This window comes from Callospermophilus lateralis, chromosome 2 (genome assembly GCF_048772815.1).
Source record: "Callospermophilus lateralis isolate mCalLat2 chromosome 2, mCalLat2.hap1, whole genome shotgun sequence".
In the NCBI taxonomy this organism is placed as follows: domain Eukaryota; kingdom Metazoa; phylum Chordata; class Mammalia; order Rodentia; family Sciuridae; genus Callospermophilus; species Callospermophilus lateralis.
The window spans coordinates 137142275-137159866 of NC_135306.1; the positions used below are offsets into that span (position 1 = coordinate 137142275).

Sequence of the window (17592 nt, forward strand, 5' to 3'; positions counted from 1 at the left end):
GATCCTCCTGCCTCAACCTCCCAAGCCTCTGGGATTACAGGCATGTGCCACCATGCCCAACTTTTTTTTTTTTTTTTATATTTTGACATGCATTCCAATAGGTAGTTTTCATATCTATTCATGAGGCAAAAAACATGGAAATCATGATGCTCTTAGCCAAATACCATTAAGTACTGATCAACTTGTAACCATTATATTATTAATTCAGAAAATATTTGAGCACTCCTTGTGTTCTAGGAAATATTTAGGGTACTAGGATTACAAAAAACCAATATTTGGAATCTACTGGTTTAACTAATAAGGAAAATTCCTCTAATAGAAATACTTACAATGATCTATATTACTCATATAGAGAAATCTATATTAACTCATTTAGTCTTTTTAAAACCAGATAAAGTAGTCATAAGAGATATAATTATGTACACTTAATAGACAAAAAACCAAGGCACTAAAAGAAGAAAAACAACTTAGGTCAAGATTAAGCAGCTGTTGAGTGTCAGATTTCAAGTGTGAGTCCCAATTATTCCTAAACCAGTAATTCTCAAACTTTAGTCTGTATCCTCTGGAAGTGGGTTTTTAAAACACAAATTGCGGGGACCTCCCCAGACATTTTCTTTGTTGGTAGGTATGGGGTAGGTCTAAGGAATTTGCATTTCTAACAAATTCCAAAGAGATCCCAATATTTCTGGTCCTGGGACTACAAGAACCACTGCTAAGCAATGCTTTCTTTGTTAAACCTACTTACAATTACATTAACCTAGCAGCAAATCAGTTTTGCATATAAAAACATTTTATTTCATATAATTTAACATACACTGAATTCATGGGAATGTAACTTGAAGATACCTAATTCAAGTTTTTTTCCTGAATTTCATTAAGTGGCAATATGCCATTCAGCAAGTGACTCAATTCTTCATTGCTCAGTTTTAAAATGACTCTTAGATTGAGAGGTTTCCAAGATCCCTTTCTACTTGTTCTTCATTGCATAAAAGCTGTTTTAAACTTTCTTCACAATTAAGTATGATATTATAATTACGTGTATCAAAAAATTTTTCAACTTGACTGTTTAGCTCTAAAATATTGATGATCTAGCAAAAAATTTAATGTTTAACAATGACACACTTTCCCAGAGATTTAAGAAGGAAATGTTACTCTGTTAGTGTATTTTTAAATAGTGTTAGTGTAATTAGATGTCAGTTTTTAATCCTTAAAAGGTCTATAAAATCTAGAAATACATGTTACTGAAGGTGGTCCAAGAAGGTCTCAGAGAGGGGACCTCAATTCAGGACGACAGGGTCCTTGACATACATGACAAGAAAGAATTCCAGCACACTTCAGCTATTGAGTCACAGAGATTTATTTAGGAAAGCAAGGAATACATTTTTCACCAGCAAGAGAGACTTTGGTGGTTCTTGGTCTCCTTTTTTTAATGGAAATTTGGTGAGGGACGGCCATGGGAAGGTATGAGGGAATGCCAAGAGTCTGGTGGTGATCACAAGACAGTTTATGGTGGTCTGGCTATTCTCAAGTTCCTTAAGTTGAGGTCTTCTCCACTACCTGATCAATAGATAATGGTGGGAAAGGACCCATTATTATAGGTTGCATATCTTTCTTTCTCTGTTCTAAAAATACATGTAATGGGCTGGGGGTGTGGCTCAAGCGGTAGCACGCTCGCCTAAAAATACATGTAATACTGGACTAATTAATAGGGCACAGGACAATTTTAAAGAGTGAGTGAATTTCCAGTAACTTTAAGATTGTCAATGAAGACTTGTAGATTTTCCAGAAAACATAAGTGATAGGCTAGGAAAAGAGAACCGACTTGGGGAGTGAAAGTATGAGGAACTTTATCCCAAGGCTTTTAAAGTTTAGTTTTCCTGTCCTTGCATGTTTCTTTTCTACTTTTTATATTTCTTCTGGCTACCTCATAAAAGGTTGGCCACACCCTGGCCCTTGCAGTTTGGGTATTAAAAAAGCACTTTCACCTATGAGCTTTCAAGGGCAACTACTTTTGGGGTTTCAGGCTTACAAATAAAGATAACATTTAACATTCAAGAACACATCCCTGGTGGTTTTAAACAAGATGGCAGAGAGATATAAATGAATGATTTGGACTTGCTACCTTGGAAGGTTTATAATCTGATGGAAAAGTGGCTATATGAATATCTGTAATTGGTACAAGAATGAATGCAACTGAGAGGGCAGAGACACTCAAGTATGTCTGGTTCATCACAGTGTCCACAGGGTCTGACACCTCCGAGGCTCAGTGGAGGAAAGGAGCCCAATTATCCCTAGCAGCCAGGAAAGTCAGAGAAGCTCTCACACAGGCGAGAACAAGGAGGCACCTGAAAATAGGGCTACCTAACAAATGACCATCAGATTGGCACACCAGAGTCCAGAATCCGGCAGGACATCAGCTTCCTTCCTCATCCTGGGCAAGCTACTTCCTTTTTCTGGCCCTCCAGCTTTTCATCTGTAAAGTAGTAGAACTTGAGCAATATAATCTCTGATCCCCTTGTGTAACAATCCAGTTAAACTGGGGGGGGGGGGGGCTGGGGGCTGGGCGGGGGGAGGTACTTAACGCTCAAATTTGCACTATAGTTGAATTCTCCCTTAGGCAAATAGACAAATAGCATCAACAGGAGACCAAAGAAAATCAAGAGAATAGAAAAAGAAGTGAGAACTGGCAAAAGGAAGAAAGAGGAGTCTTCAAACAGAGCGCTGAAGTTTTTCGGAGGGGAAAAAGTTTATAGCTGATAGTAAGCAAAAGAGAACTCCACTCCTCCCAGCTCTTCTCTCCGGGCCTCCTTCTCGCCTTCTGCCTCCCCGCCCAGAGTAGGTCCTATTTAAGTCACCGATTGTGCAAAAAATTGAAACGTCCGCCAGCATTTGTTTTTCTGGTTTGGCGTCCGGCGGCAGCCAGGTGAGGACCGGCGCCTTCGGCGAACCCCACCTGAGAGAGGCGGCCCCGCCCCCCGGTGGCCCGCGCCCAGCCCCCACCGTGCCGTAACCCCGCCCCCGCCGGCCGCGGTTTCCGGGCTTCTGGCTATTTCACAGCGCGAGCCACCCGGGTCGCCTGACTCCGAGTCCGCCACGCTTGGGCTCTTCTCTTCTTTGCCTCTTGTCCGGGCCCCGCCAACATGGGTCCCTGGCCCCGCTCGTTGCTCGCCGGCCTCCTGCTGCTCCTCTGCGGTGTCTGGACCGTGCGCTGCGACACGCCTGCTAACTGCACCTACCCTGATCTGCTGGGCACCTGGGTCTTCCAGGTGGGCCCCGTCGGTTCCCAGCGGGACATCAACTGCTCGGTTATGGGTAAGCCGCCGGCGCCCTCAGACGCTCGCTTTGCCGCGCCGACCCGGGACTCCTCGCAGTCGCCCCTTTCTTCGCCCAAAGGCCACACGGCGGCCAGCTCTCCTGAGTGGCCGGAACATCCTGGCTGGACTCCGGGTCCTTTGGGGTAACTCTCTTGGCCACCGCTGCGAAGTTAAATTTGAACTGCTGAGAACTTCTAACTGCACACTCCTGGGGACCTCAACTCTCCCCCTCCCCCTCCAGAACTTTTTCTTCCTCTTAAATTTGTATTTATTTGGTTGCTTTGGTTTGGAATAGAGTTCACCACTGCAGTCTTTTGTTTCCCCCTTCTAATCTGCCAGTTTTTTCAAAATCCTATTGGTGAAAAAATAAAATATATGAGCTCAAGGACTCTTGAGGATATGAAAAGATGTTTTTTTTTTTTTTTTTTTTTTTTTGTTGTTTTTTTTTCTGTGAGGTTATGGGAAAGGACTCTTATGTCCAGCCATTTCGATTTGGCATGTGGTAATGCTTCTTGTCCTTCAGTATTTCTAGCACCAATCTTTGTTTCATGTACTTCAAGGAGGTATAAAGAAGCTCCTTTCTTCTTTAATGCTTTCCCTGATAATTATTTGGAAATGCCCTGAGCCAAGTACAGTGCCTGGCAGTTGGAACAATAAATATCCAGTGTGTGAATACACTGGGGTATTACATATGCTTCAGTTACTTGGCTAACCTTAAAAAAGAAACCAGTAGAGAAGAGAGGAAAAACAAAACCCCCAGACAACAGACTGCTGGTCTGCTGAAAGTCTTGCTCCCTGTGACTTGCAGAGTGAGTGGAGCTCTCAGCTGTAATTTCCCCATCAATAGAAGGAAGGCTGTCAAGTAATCTGATACTGTCAAGTAATATTTCTTTAAAAATAAATATTTAGGGCTGGGGATGTGGCTCAAGCGGTAATGTGCTCACCTGGCATGTGCTGGGCGCTGGGTTCTATCCTCAGCACCACATAAAAATAAAGATGTTGAGTCCACCAAAAACTGAAAAATGAATATTAAAAAATTCTCTCTCTCTCCTCTCTCTCTCTCTCTCTCTCTCTCTCTCTCTCTCTCTCTCTTTTTTAAAGAAAAGAAATGTTTAACTCCAGATGACTATATGGCTTTTCCTAATCTTGGACACTGTGTACCATTGTTTCTTTTTATAAATTGAGCATGGAGATGATGGCAGAAGGGAGATCAGGATTTACACTTCCCTGTCACATGCAATCTCCCACTTAGAGTATTAATCTGAAGACTCCCTAAAGTGTGGGAATGTCCAGATGGACACAACTGAACTCTTTTCAGGCAGCCCCCCAGTAAACCTACCTTTGACTTTAATCCAGTAATTAAAGACACTCCTAATTTAGAAGGATTCAGGTTCTGAGGTTCTCATTTCTAGAGCCACTGAGTAAAAAAGATACCTCATTTCTTCTTTGAATAGATCATTTTCTGTCTTTTCTCGGGCTTAACACATTATCCTTTTTCATTATTTGGTGGTTGGTCTTTTTATCTCCTTGTACCTTTTATTATATTTTTCTTTGCTTTGATTTTTGGATTGGGGATTGAATTTAGGGATGCTTTTCCATGAAAGGAAAGCAGCTTAATTAAATAGTAGAGATATTTTTAACCCTGTGAAGTTCAAATAACTTTCCTTTGTTGTACATTTTCTTTTCTCTAGAACCACCAGAAAAAAAAGTAGTGGTGCACCTTAAGAAATTGGATACAGCATATGATGACTTTGGCAATTCTGGACATTTCACCATCATTTACAACCAAGGCTTCGAGATTGTGCTGAATGACTACAAGTGGTTTGCCTTCTTTAAGGTTAGTTTCTACTGCTTTAAGATATAAAACCTCTTCCGATTAGGATACCCTGGAATTTTAGTTTTAGGTTAACAGGAAAATCAGTATTGATAACACATTTTCCAAGAGAAGTTAGCATAATTTTGCAACTTTAAACTTGTGGCTTCAGTAGGTTTAAACAATACTTGATCTATATTGAATGTGTATAAAGTATTTACAGTTGCATTTTGGTCAGTAGGACATGATTCTCAGCTTACTTTCTTTATTGCTAAACCTTTATTTCTAAGTGTTGCCTTGTCACTTGGCTTTATACTGAATTGGTAGGAAACATAAGGCCATTATAAATTTCATCTTCTTTGTGTTTAGGCTGTTTTTCTTATCATTGCTTATTGACTCCGAGAAAAGACCTAAACGACATATCGAATTAATATAATGCAGTATGTGTTAATATGAATTTTTTTTTTTTTAAACTAAGACAAAGAAACAGCATAGGAGTTACTCTGCTCATTAGGCTGATGAAAGTAAAAGTAGACCAACCAGTCCAGGTTGTTTTTTCCTCTTCTCTCACTAGAGAAGAACAGTTATTGCTCATTCAAACACACTGTTTCCAGTTGCAGGCACACTTTGGGTTAAAATAATTTAGTACAGATTTACGGTCCATCCCATATGTTGTTCTGAAAAAGTTGGAACTTTTCCTGTAAGCTGAGTATTAAATGGTTCAAGTAAATTGAAGCTAGCTGAAACTAGCTGTTTCTCATTATACATGGAGTATAAATACAGATTTTTCTTGGGATAAGTATACAGCTTTTGGAGCATTTGGCAAATGTTGACCCTTTATAGGAACCTGTGGGAAAGTGGGGAATGAGTTTGTTACAAATGACAAAAGACGAAACAGTAGCAGAGGCCTAACCTTTAAATTTGTTGTGATTTCTCCTAGGAGTTATGACTTACTACTAAGATATAGTGTTCTATCTAAACCATGCTTATTTCTTTTAAAAAATAACTTCCAAAAATTGTTAAATAAGGGCCCCTCTTTAGTATGAAAAATAAATAAAATGAAAAGGAGATAGAGAAGAAAAAGTAGTTTCTTCCCAAATGGATTGGCTGATCTGATACTTAGTGGTGGGAATTGGGCTGTGCCTGTCAGCTATTGTTGGCCAGCAGTCTGTTGGATTAATTGAAGCGCATGCTTGACCAGTTGCTAACTATTTTTAATATCATCCCTAAGTGCTATGTATTTTTTTAAACCCATAACTATGTGAATTTTTAAAATGCTGCCCTGTTATGGTAGATGTATTCAATCTGAATTTATTTCTTGGTCTGCATATTGATGAGCCTAGGGCTTTTTAGACCTCTTACTCTGTCACATTTCTTCAACGGTTCTTTGCCTCCAGATCAAAGTACCTACAGAATTGGTGCACAAAAATTAATTAATTAATTAATTACAAAATGAATAAAGTGGGACCTGATTAAAAACTAAGCTGAGTAAATTATTCAGTGTGAGGTGGGAAGTAGGATATAGATGAGTAAAGAGTTTACCGGTTTGGCTTAGAAAACTTCTCATTCTTCAGTCCTGTAGAATTGGAGAAGCTGGTGGGGAAATTTCGAAAATCATCATTTAATTACCAAAAACATAATAATCAGAAATAGACAAGGGCAATTTCCCTCAAAATTTTTTCATCAGAAACAGAGGGACTGACTACCTGATGGCTGAATGAGGAATTGGAACACTTTTTGAATCAGTGTAAGCAGATGTGGTATTTTGCCAGAGCCTCATTAGGTCAAAAGAGAACCAATTTTTAAAGCTAAATACAGTTAAAGTATTCTCAACCATAAGTGGGAAAGAGTCAATGTATGGGCAGATAATTAGTTGATGATTAGACAGCTACAGTGGAACCTTGCCTGAACATATGCTTTAGGATGCTGTTCAACAAAAGCCTATTCTCTCCTTAGAAGTAACAACAGGAGGGTAGCTCCCCTATCCAGCTGATTTTGCTGTATAGAGTTTAAAGTGCCCATTTGACAGAATCATTATCAGGGCTATGTTTTATTTTCCTGCAGAAAAACCAACTATTCTAACCAGTCAGTTGTTGGGCCTTGTGACAACAATCATAATTTCAATTAGCAGAGTAGACTATACATAAGATTGTTGTTTTAAAAACTATCTTAACCTAATCAAGTAGTTCTAGGTAAACATATTTTTGCAAAATAATACAACCCCATGTTATTTTAGTAAATACAACTGCAAGTATGATGGGAAACAGTTAAAAAATTTAAGAAATTATAAGATCGATTACTTCAGATAATAGGAAAATCAAGCACTTTTGGTGAGATTTGTTGATGTAAACCTTGCTGGATTTTACCAAGCCTCAGGGTATTTCCTACAATGTGCTGGCAAACCAGAGTGGGAGGGATGTGTAATTCAAGAAAAACAAGCCTATTTAATATGTAAGTTGCATCTTTCCTATAGGCTTATAAAATATCTCTTGAAATTAACTTATTTTTTGTGGTACTAGGGCTTGAACACAGGGATGTGTACATGCCAGGCAAATATACTATTACTGAGCTATACCCCCAGCTAAAACTAATTTTTTAAAATGAGGAATTATCAAAAATTAAATTGTATTTGCTATTCGATTTTAAGTGTCTTAAATAAACTATAGCATCTTTTCAACCCAAGACATTGGTTATATCTGACAAATTTTTACCATGTACACCTGCCATGTTACTCTATACATTATTATTCTACAAATCAAGTGGATTTCCAGATCTCTCCGCTCATACCAGACTATGTCCCTTTGCCTTCTTTAGGTGTGCTTTCCTCCAATTGCTTCTAAGTGTCATTTCTGGCAGATTTTGAGGAGTAAGTGACACATGCACGGCATTCTGTTAGGCTCCTGCTGCATCATCTGCTCCCTTAGGTATCCTGAAGCATAGTAGACACATTGTTCTCCCCATTCTCTGCATTCTAGCGGGGAAGTGATTAGATGCCACCCTTATTTCTAGGAACTTGCTTTATTCAAGTTTTCTATATTCAAATCTCATCTGGAAGACGAGCATTTTTCATGGTATGAGATTCCTAAATCTTTCTTACTTGATTTTAATTGCTTGAAAATTTGATGGAGTTGGGATGATCTATCTTTTTCTTTGCACATGACTTCAAGATAGATGCAAGCTTAGAAAGAAATAAATCTTGATGTTGAACAGTTTTGCACAGTTCAAGTTGGACAGGAAATACTAGGTATATATTTTTAAACCATCTTTTTATTTCCAGGCATTCCATTATCTGAACATTTTATGGGGGTTACAAATTCTGAATTCAGGATCTATCTAGGCATTTTCCTAAGCACTGAAACAGTAGGGATTAATTTGGTCTGTGTCAAAATTGAAAATTCTTAGAGGCATTTTTTTTTAAAACACTGCTTGCCTAAACAGATGACAGTGCTCTGCAGGTCAGTTTTTAAGACTATCAGATTTTAATAGCTTTAGCCATTTGGTTGTACTTGTTGTTCTCTAGTAGATTTGAACCTATTTAAAATATCTGCATATTACATATAGCCAAGCTCCAATATAATATCACAGTGCAACAATAACAACAACAACAACAACAAAAAACTAAGCAGAATATAAAAATGCCTAATTTTGCCTGACTTTATGTGATAGGTGAATAAATGACTTTTTCTTTTGTTTTAAGCTTTTATATACTTTATATATATATTTTTTGACCAGCATATATAAAGTTGCTGTATACAACATCCAAACTCTCTACCAAATTGCCCAGAGGAAGAAAGAAAGTCATGGGAAGCAAACTGAGCATCAAAGAATGTCCTCAAGTTGAATAGGCTTTTTAACCTTTTACTATTTCTCACTGCACTTTCTCTGAGGCAGGAAAAGAAACTGGAAAACAGAGCTGTAGAGAAGGAACTCAGATTTTATTTTGAAGATTAAGCTACTCTAAATTCAAAGAAAATTCACAGGAGGGAAATGAGATTCATAATGACTAAAATTGTTATTTGGTAATAGTCAAACTAATTTTACTGATTTCTAATTGAGCTCTTGTTGGGGACCTTCCAATCTTAATAGAATCATAAGCTAAAACAAAAACCAAAACACTGCCATAGTTGTTTCCAGAGCAAATGGCTTTCAAAACAAGAATGTTGAATGATTTTATCAGAAGATTTAAGTGCCCACTCTGTGTGCTGGTGATCTTGTCAATCATGTTTCCACAATAAAGGACAAGGGAATTGTGGACCATTTTTTCCAGACTGCTCTCTGGTTTCATTTTTAAGATACAATGATCTCAGAAGAGTTATTTTTGAGGTAGGTGTACTTTTAAAAATATAGACTCAGTATATCAATAATATATAAATATATATTATTTATTTTTTAACACTTTGGTTACTATGAAGAATGTTTCAATTGAGGGAAAGTGTCAGAAATTTAGCACTTAATGCATGCCTATTTTATGTTAACTTTCTTGATGATGCTTTAATTTCAACAATACTCAGTTTGCCACTGTAAACTCTTTGTAGGATGTTACTGATTTAATCAGTCAGTTGTTCATGCATCTGGGAACTGTGGGGATTTATGATTTGCCACATCTGAGGAACAAACTGGGTGAGCTCTACTGAAATATTTTTAACTTTGTTATTAAAAGCCAGCTTCCCCTCTTCCCTGGTGGCTTATGCAAATAAATGTCTATTTATTCATCAGAGAAAGTCAGTCTGGAGAGATTATGGTTTTCTTATGGATTTCTTGCTTGAGCCTGCTTATCTTATACTTCAAACTTGCCTGCACTTTCTTATTTGTTATTTTTTATTCTCATGTGTTCTGTTTGCACACCTCAAATTCCAGAATGATACTTGTAACTTAAGTAGATAAGAATTTAAAAAGATAAAGATTCTGTTAAAGAAAAGGTTGGCTAAAGTTCAGTTCACATTTTAAAAGTAGCTTTGCTGCTGCCTCAGGTTGCTTATTCTTTTCTTGAAAGACTCACTCAAGGGAGAACCAAGTGAGGCCACATGAGTGTAGAAGGTGATCAGAGAAATTGACATTCCTGTGAGATATCACTCATCTTTTAAAAACTGGTTTGTACTAAGATATTAACAAGATTGACTTTGGAAGAGGAGGAGAGGAAGAACTTTTTCACTTTTTCAGTTCTCCCATTTGCAGAGCAGAGATTTAAATCATTGCCCACACTAGTGCCATAAATTTAGATGTCTAAAATTTTGATTAGAATTTGATTGATGGTTAAAGTTGATAGGGACTTACCCTTCCTTGTGTTTAAAAGTAATACTCTTTCCCCTTTTCCTTGGCTCTTAAGTACTAAGAGTGAGATAGAAAAAAAAAAAAAAAAAGGGAACTGGGGATAAGTATTGAAAGTTTCATAGCTTCATCTTATATTAGTGTTTTCACTTTATAATGGACCATCTGTGGCACACACATCTACTAGGTAGGGATTGCTCATCAGTTATGTCATTTCATCTTGTCAGGTTTTAAAGCTCATTTCAGGCAGTGGCTATTGACAGATCAAAGTGAGCAGAGAGCTAAAACTAATAAGCTGTTTCTTAATTTTTTTCTGGCACCCGAGTTAGTATAGAATTATTAGTTTTCTTTATTTGAGAACTTCTCAGAATTTTAATATATATCTAAGTGATAGTTGAGGAGGAAGATAAAATAGGAAACTTTTCCCAAATAGGTTTACTGCCCGCCCCCCCCGCCCCCCCCCAAAAAATGAAAACAAGGTACGCTCAGAACATAGTTTATGAAATGCTGTCTTAAACCTCTTCACTCTTAGTTAGGGAGACACATCTGCCCGTAGAAAAGATGAACCTTCGCATTTTGTTCTGAATATGGGATAAAGATCCTAGGACCTAGACATGGATCTAAGCAGCACTAAGCCTACATTTAGCATTTGTAAGAGATATGTGTTGTGTATCTAAGTTATCAGAACTTAGCCTGTTTTTTAGGTATACTTCAAAATTATGTTGTTTTTGAAGTGGCAGTTACTTTCAGATACATGTGCTTCATAAGCAAGTTGGCTGCATGCATACTAGATGTTGCTTAAGCACTGAGCTTGAGAATGGCAGCTTTAAATGTCTTAAAGAGCATTAAAAAATAACAAGGATCTCTATTAGTACTGTTTTATTTAACTTAACAGAAATTAATGTAATTAAGTATTATTAAGAGACAGTGTGATTCTTGTTGGCTTGTAACCCTAGTTTTTATTGTTTTATAGTTATTAAATAGAGCCTCTGTGTGGGGCTCTTTTAAAACCACAGCCAAGAACAGACTTTGGGTCTAAAAGGCAGAGCAGCATGCAGCAGTGGACCTACCTCTGGCAGCTAGCAGAGGCCTGTGCAGCTACAGCCCCTTCTGGAGTCTTTATTGCATGTAAAATGCAGAGGAGTCCTGGTGACCTACCTCCAAGGCAGCTGCCCTCCTGAACATTTCCTGGGAAAGCAGTAATCATCATAATGGAATGTGAACAACCAGAACCTACACAGGAAAAGAAAGGTCTGGAAGAAATGGAAGTCTCAGGTGGCTTCACTGTTCAGTTTTTTAATAAAACAATATGGAACATGTTAATTTTTTTTTTTTCTGTTTGAATACTCTTCTGTTGAAATGATTTTTTTTTTTTTCCCCAAACTGGTCAAGATTTGAAATTTGTATTTTGTTTCATTGACAGCACAGATTTTATTCACAGTTCCGTTGCCTCTGCTGAGTGCCTTCTCGTCCTCTATTTAACCTGAGGAACGTAGCATCTATTGTAGGGAGAAAATAAGGTTTCAGGAGCTCTTAAGATGCACAGATGTAGCTGGTTGTGATGGCCCATGCCTGTAGTCCCAGTGGCTCAGGAGGCTGAAGCAGGAGGATTGGGAGTTTAAAGCCAGCCTCAGCAATGGCAAGGCACTAAGCAACTCAGTGAGACCCTGTCTCTAAATGAAATACAAAGTAGGACTGGAGATGTGGCTCAGTTGTCAATTTTCCCTGAATTAAATCCTCAGTACCCCCTGCTCCAACAAAAAAGATGCATAGATATAAGTTATTGAAGGGAAGATAGTTTTTTGGAGGACATATTTAAAGGAGGAGAAAAAGAGATTGTCTCAGACAAGCCATGCTATTGAAGAATGTCCTGTAGACTCTATGTAGAACTGCAGTAAGTATCTCTGGCCAGAACTAAGAAAATGTGTTTAGTTAATAGCTTTTTTTTTTTTTTTTTTTTTTTTTTGCCTTGTCACACTCACTCCCCACCCGACCCTTTTTGATTAGGTGCCTGCTTTGTACTAAGAACTTGACATAGTATAATTTTTTTAAAAAAATATATAGATAGTACTAATTTTGTTTTACAGATAGGAAAAAGTAGTCATATAGTACTTAAGCTCACTCAGCTTCCAACTGTAAAATGCTAGAGCTCATCTTTCAAGCCTAAGGACACCCCTAGAACTAAAAATCAAAAGAAAAACCATTTCACAAAAGAGTAAATAATATTTAGAGTCACATTTGGGTAGATTTTCTGATGGATTCCAGCATGTAAGCATCATGAATGTTAGTTAAATGGAGTAGAATAGCTGCATTGGCTTTTGTTGGAGTCTGAAGAGCAATTCCCTTTGAGATTTAGCATTCCTTCCCATGAGCTGCTAGCTTTCTCGCCCAAGCTAGACTTAGGGACAAAAACTTAACCTTATTTTTCTTTTGTACCTTCAAAAGTTGAAAAGAGAGCTTTTAAACTTCAAATTAAATACAAATAAAATCCCTTGCCAAATAGACTTCTCTTAATTACACTATTGTTCATACTGATTGTTAACTTTTAGCTGTTTCCTGCTAAACAGTATACTCATTTCCTCCTCATTTGGTTTAGAGCCCATTTGATCTAAAATGTGGGGCTACACCTAAAATGTGGGGCTACACCTAATCCGTAGTTCTAGAAAGACTTTTCCCCTACATGTAGTCTTAGATAGATAAAAATCTCCCTAGATAGTAGTTTTTCAGTAATGATGACAATTTTATACTGTTGGAGAGGAACTGGTCTGCTATAACAGTATAGCCAACTGTATCTATCAGACATTCTTTTCTATCCTGCCTTTGGACCTGATCAGTGCTTTATCACTGAGGACCTGATGCCACCTCCCCAGCTATCTCCTTTAACAGGAGAAACTCTGTTACCTTGGTCCCCATTGTACTTTGCAGATCTCTCTCATCTCACACCTATTATAGCAGAATATTTTGATAGAATGTCTTCATCTTCTTCTGGGCTGAAAGTCTGTATTTAACCTTCAATATTTTCAGCACCTAATGCACACAGAACTTCATAGATTCTTGAAAATAAACCATATTTCCTTTTTCTTTTTGCAGACTTTTTACAAGTAATACCAGCTTACAAAGAGTCAGTTCTCTTGAATCCTAGAACATATTTGGGAATGGTGCTATAACTTTTTTAGTACTCTGCTCTAAAAAACATTATTAGGTTGCCTACCTCCAAAGATCTAAAAGTTGTATATTTTCAATTTGATGTACATACTGTCAAAGTAAACTATATATAGTAGAATGTATTTAATGTGAAATTTTTAAAAAATTATTAAAGGTTTCTGTTTATTTCTCTCAGTAATTTAGCTTATAAATGGATGACTATGAAAAAGAAGAATTAGTGACAACAAATTTGTAGATATGTGTTACAATGTAATAATGCTTAGCTTTCTCTGTCATAATTGTCTGCTTTGTCTTCTGGTCTTAAAGTCCATTATGCAAGGATCAATTCTGTATTACTAACCATTTTATTCTCCATGTATAGTGCAATATGTGAAAATAATAGGCCTTCAATAAATTTAGAAAAAAAATGAGCAATACATCCTGGTGTTATTTTTATTGATGTTTCTGAAAGTGTTACCTTTATGTCCTTAGAGACTTGGGTGGAACCTCAGGACATATTTGTTGAATGACTTAGTGGAAAAGAGATTAGACTTTTAAATTTTATTCTGTTTATTTATGATTTAATATTCCTGAGGCATAAGAGGGCACTATACATCTCCAAGTAAAAAACAGTAAAAGTTTTAACTTTCAGAACTAGGGAAAGCTCAGTTGTCAAGAGAAAGTGAGTTTTCTGGCTGCAGTGGTTCCCTGAAGCCTATAGAAATGACAATTTGAATTAGCCTGGAAGGCTGCAGGTTATTGTCACCTCTGTTAACTATGGTGAAGAGCAAGACCTAGGAAATACATTAGATGAACTCAAAATTTCTTCCAACTTCACAAGTTAGAAGTTTGTGAGCAAGTAAATGAGGAATGAACCCAGGGATTTTGACTACTTTGCTGAGTGGTAAGTGACTGTTTTAACTAATTCTGAAATAAGTATTTTGGCTTAAATGGAGTATCTTCGCACTAGGAATAATCAAACTTAAGATCTTCATTCTCACGTATAAATACAACTATCAATTTCTTTTGGTAAAATGCTGGATATTATTTGGTTGCAGCTACTATAAGGATTTCCTGGCAGTTTTGTAATTCATTAAAATTCAACTTTTTAAATAAACAGTTCAGTCTTATTAGTAGGCAAAACTAGTTCTCGGAACTGACTTAGGGAAGTTGGCTTCTTTCTGAGGAAAGATGGTGCTCTGGGAAGGGTTTGGCAAAAAACCAACTTGGTAAAATTCACTTTTTTTTCTTGTTGCTGTCTAGCAGCTTTTGCTTGTTCTAAAGACCTGATAGCCAATTAGACTGGTTAATTTGTACTTAGGTAGATATCTGCAGTAAACAAAGGGTAAAAGATTGAGTAGACTTTTTTTTGTTTTCCAATATTACTCAGATTTAGTATTTCCATATCTTTTATCATTAAATCATTGTACTTCATTAAAGGTGTTTTTTTTTGAAGTAGTAAATCATTGTGATGGATTACATGTATGGTCCAAACTTTTATGAGTTCCACAGTATTTATCAATATATTTAAAAATTGTACACATGAAATATTAACCAGTGTTTTTTAAATAATAGGAAATATTAAATATTTAATGATTAATATTAAATATTTTATTTGTTAATGTCACAAAATTACCCTACTAAAAAAAAATTCACGATGATACCATTTGAAAGCAATGTAAAATATGCTTCATTATGATTTTAATTTCCAAATCAATGTTAGACTCTACTACCAATAAATAGTTTCCATGACTAAATTTTCAGTGTTTGAACACAGTTTTCTAATGTATTTTAAAATCTTTTAAATAAGGGATTTAAAAAAAGAAAAAAAGACATTTTTAAACCTTATTAAATCACGTCAAGTGAGTTCCCAAAGTAGTTGTGTCATGTTATATCCCCACCAATAGTATATAAGCAATTATATTTTACTTGAGACATAGTCTCACCAATTTTGCCCAGATTGGCCTTAAGGGATCCTGCTACCTGAGTAGCTAGAACTTAAGGCAACTCCATTCAGTTGGTTTTGACACCACCTTTTTAAAAATATGAAAGTGTCATGACTTTTGAAGAGTTTAGGAGAGTCACTGGTTTGCACTAGCAATGGTAACAATTTAATAGACATTTCAACTGAAACATTTACTTTCTGGAAGAATGGCATTCCAAAGTGAATATCCTAGTCCTGGAGCCATTTCACACATCTACTTTCTAAACAAGACTAACAGAACATACTATACTTAGGGCAAGTGAACACTTTGCCATTTTATGTTTACATCATTAGTATTTGCAGATCCTGTTTTCTTTGCAAATATATTTTAAGCCACTTGTTCATTTTGTGAAGGTTACCTTTATGAAATCAGATGTTTGTCAGTTAAAGCAGGAACAAAAAAGAATATGCCATGTCCCAACCATCTTGTAGGTACTTTACTAGCACCATAATAACAGTGAAAGTGAACCTTGGATAGTGGAACTGACTGAGAGCATCAACCTTGATTTTTATATTAAGTAATAGTGGAAGTTGTTTTTCAGCTTTATATCAAAAATATAAAGAAAAAAATATAATACTTTTTCCCATTGTTCCAGTGGCCCTCATTTCACCTCCTTTTGGAAACCACTGCCTGATAGGATAGGCCCCACTGTCAACAGCTCAGTTTGTTGACAGTTGGGATATTTGAATGCCTAGAAATTATTTGACTGCATTGATGAAGTCTTAAAACAGCTTTGTACCCCACATAGCAATAGATGGTAATATTTTTATTGTTACTTGTTTGTGTTCTATATAAACTCTTCAAATTTTAATATTTTTACCTTTCATAACAATCCAGTGAATTAGTATCAGTTGCTGATATCATCCCCGTTTCAAATGAAGAAATTGAGGCTCATTAGTTCTAGCTTGTTCAAGGATACGTAAATAAGTGACAGAACTAGAATTTAAAGGGCAAAGTCTTTTTTACTAACTTGCCCCTGTCCCCTAGCCAGTGTGTTTCATAAAACAAATGTTTGAATATTTGCTAACTATCACTTTCACCAGGAAAGTAGTGGAATGAGGTTTAAGTGATTTGTTTTTTTACCCTCCTGAGTGTCAAAAACAGTGGAGAAAGAGGTCTAGAATAAATAAGTTACTTATTTTTGTGTGTGGTGGTGGTGGTGGGGTGTCCCAATACCATGTAGGTCTAATTGGATAGTTCATAAAAATAATTGGGAAATTTATAAAATGAGATTTCAAGAATGTTTGACAGCTTACTGGTAATTTTGAAGAAGCAAATGAATAGTTAATGAATCATAGTTATTTTCTAATCTTAAGTGCTAGGGAGCTTCATCACATTTTAGGAAATCATCTATTTGTTGTAGTAGAAATTGGCATAAATGAATGGAAACTTGAATTGTCTCATCTGTCCAAAGCATTCTTTAGAGACTGATGTTTATATAAATGAAAACTCTTTGGAAAAAAAAAATCGGCTGCATTTACAGCTGGATAGTGTGGCTAAAACTTCAACTTACAAATTCATGATCATGTCAAAAACCACATCAGATTTCACAGGAAATAGCAGGAAAATGACAGATATCTTGGGAGCATTCAGATCAAGAAAGTAACAGGTACAGTGAACAGTGCCTCCAATTCAAGTATCAAGTACTTGGCTTCAGAACTGTGAAATGTCTCTTTTGTAGTAAGTTGTATTGCCCTGCACAGGCCTGTCATGGCCTGTTACTGCAAACCTTCCCTACCTTTTATAGAATAACTTCACCTTCTTAAAAAATTACTTCAGATTGTGAAAACTATAGAATAATATAAAATTAATTTTAAAGATGAAATAATTCCATCAATTTAATGTAACAGAAGTGACATACAAATGGATACCATTTTTAGTACATGTCAGGATTTTAGTTATAACAACAAACAAAGTTGTAGTATTTTAAAGGATTATTCCTTATAAATAAAGCATGAGTCTAGACTAAGAACTATTTGCCTGATTTTGTTGATTTTGAGCAAAACCACAGATGTAAGGATGTATGGTCAGGAAGCTCAAAGGGAAATTTTGGAACAGATCAGGAGAG

General features: G+C 36.5%; 1 protein-coding gene across 2 annotated transcripts in view; it reads left to right on the plus strand.

The window, feature by feature from the left end:
• The first annotated feature begins 2901 nt into the window (after positions 1–2901).
• The window catches only part of Ctsc (cathepsin C), a 36407-nt gene continuing 21716 nt past the window's right edge, over positions 2902–17592 (plus strand). Inside the window, exons 1-4 of one of the 2 annotated variants that reach the window (XM_076846535.2) lie at positions 2902–3312; positions 5006–5151; positions 9663–9747; positions 11369–13962. In XM_076846535.2, the coding sequence (XP_076702650.1) occupies positions 3141–3312; positions 5006–5151; positions 9663–9747; positions 11369–11379 (414 nt within the window). In that variant the 5' untranslated portion in view covers positions 2902–3140 and the 3' untranslated portion in view covers positions 11380–13962. Of the gene's footprint in view, positions 3313–5005; positions 5152–9662; positions 9748–11368; positions 13963–17592 lie in introns of those variants that run through there. The other variant, XM_076846534.2, reaches the window with a different exon arrangement.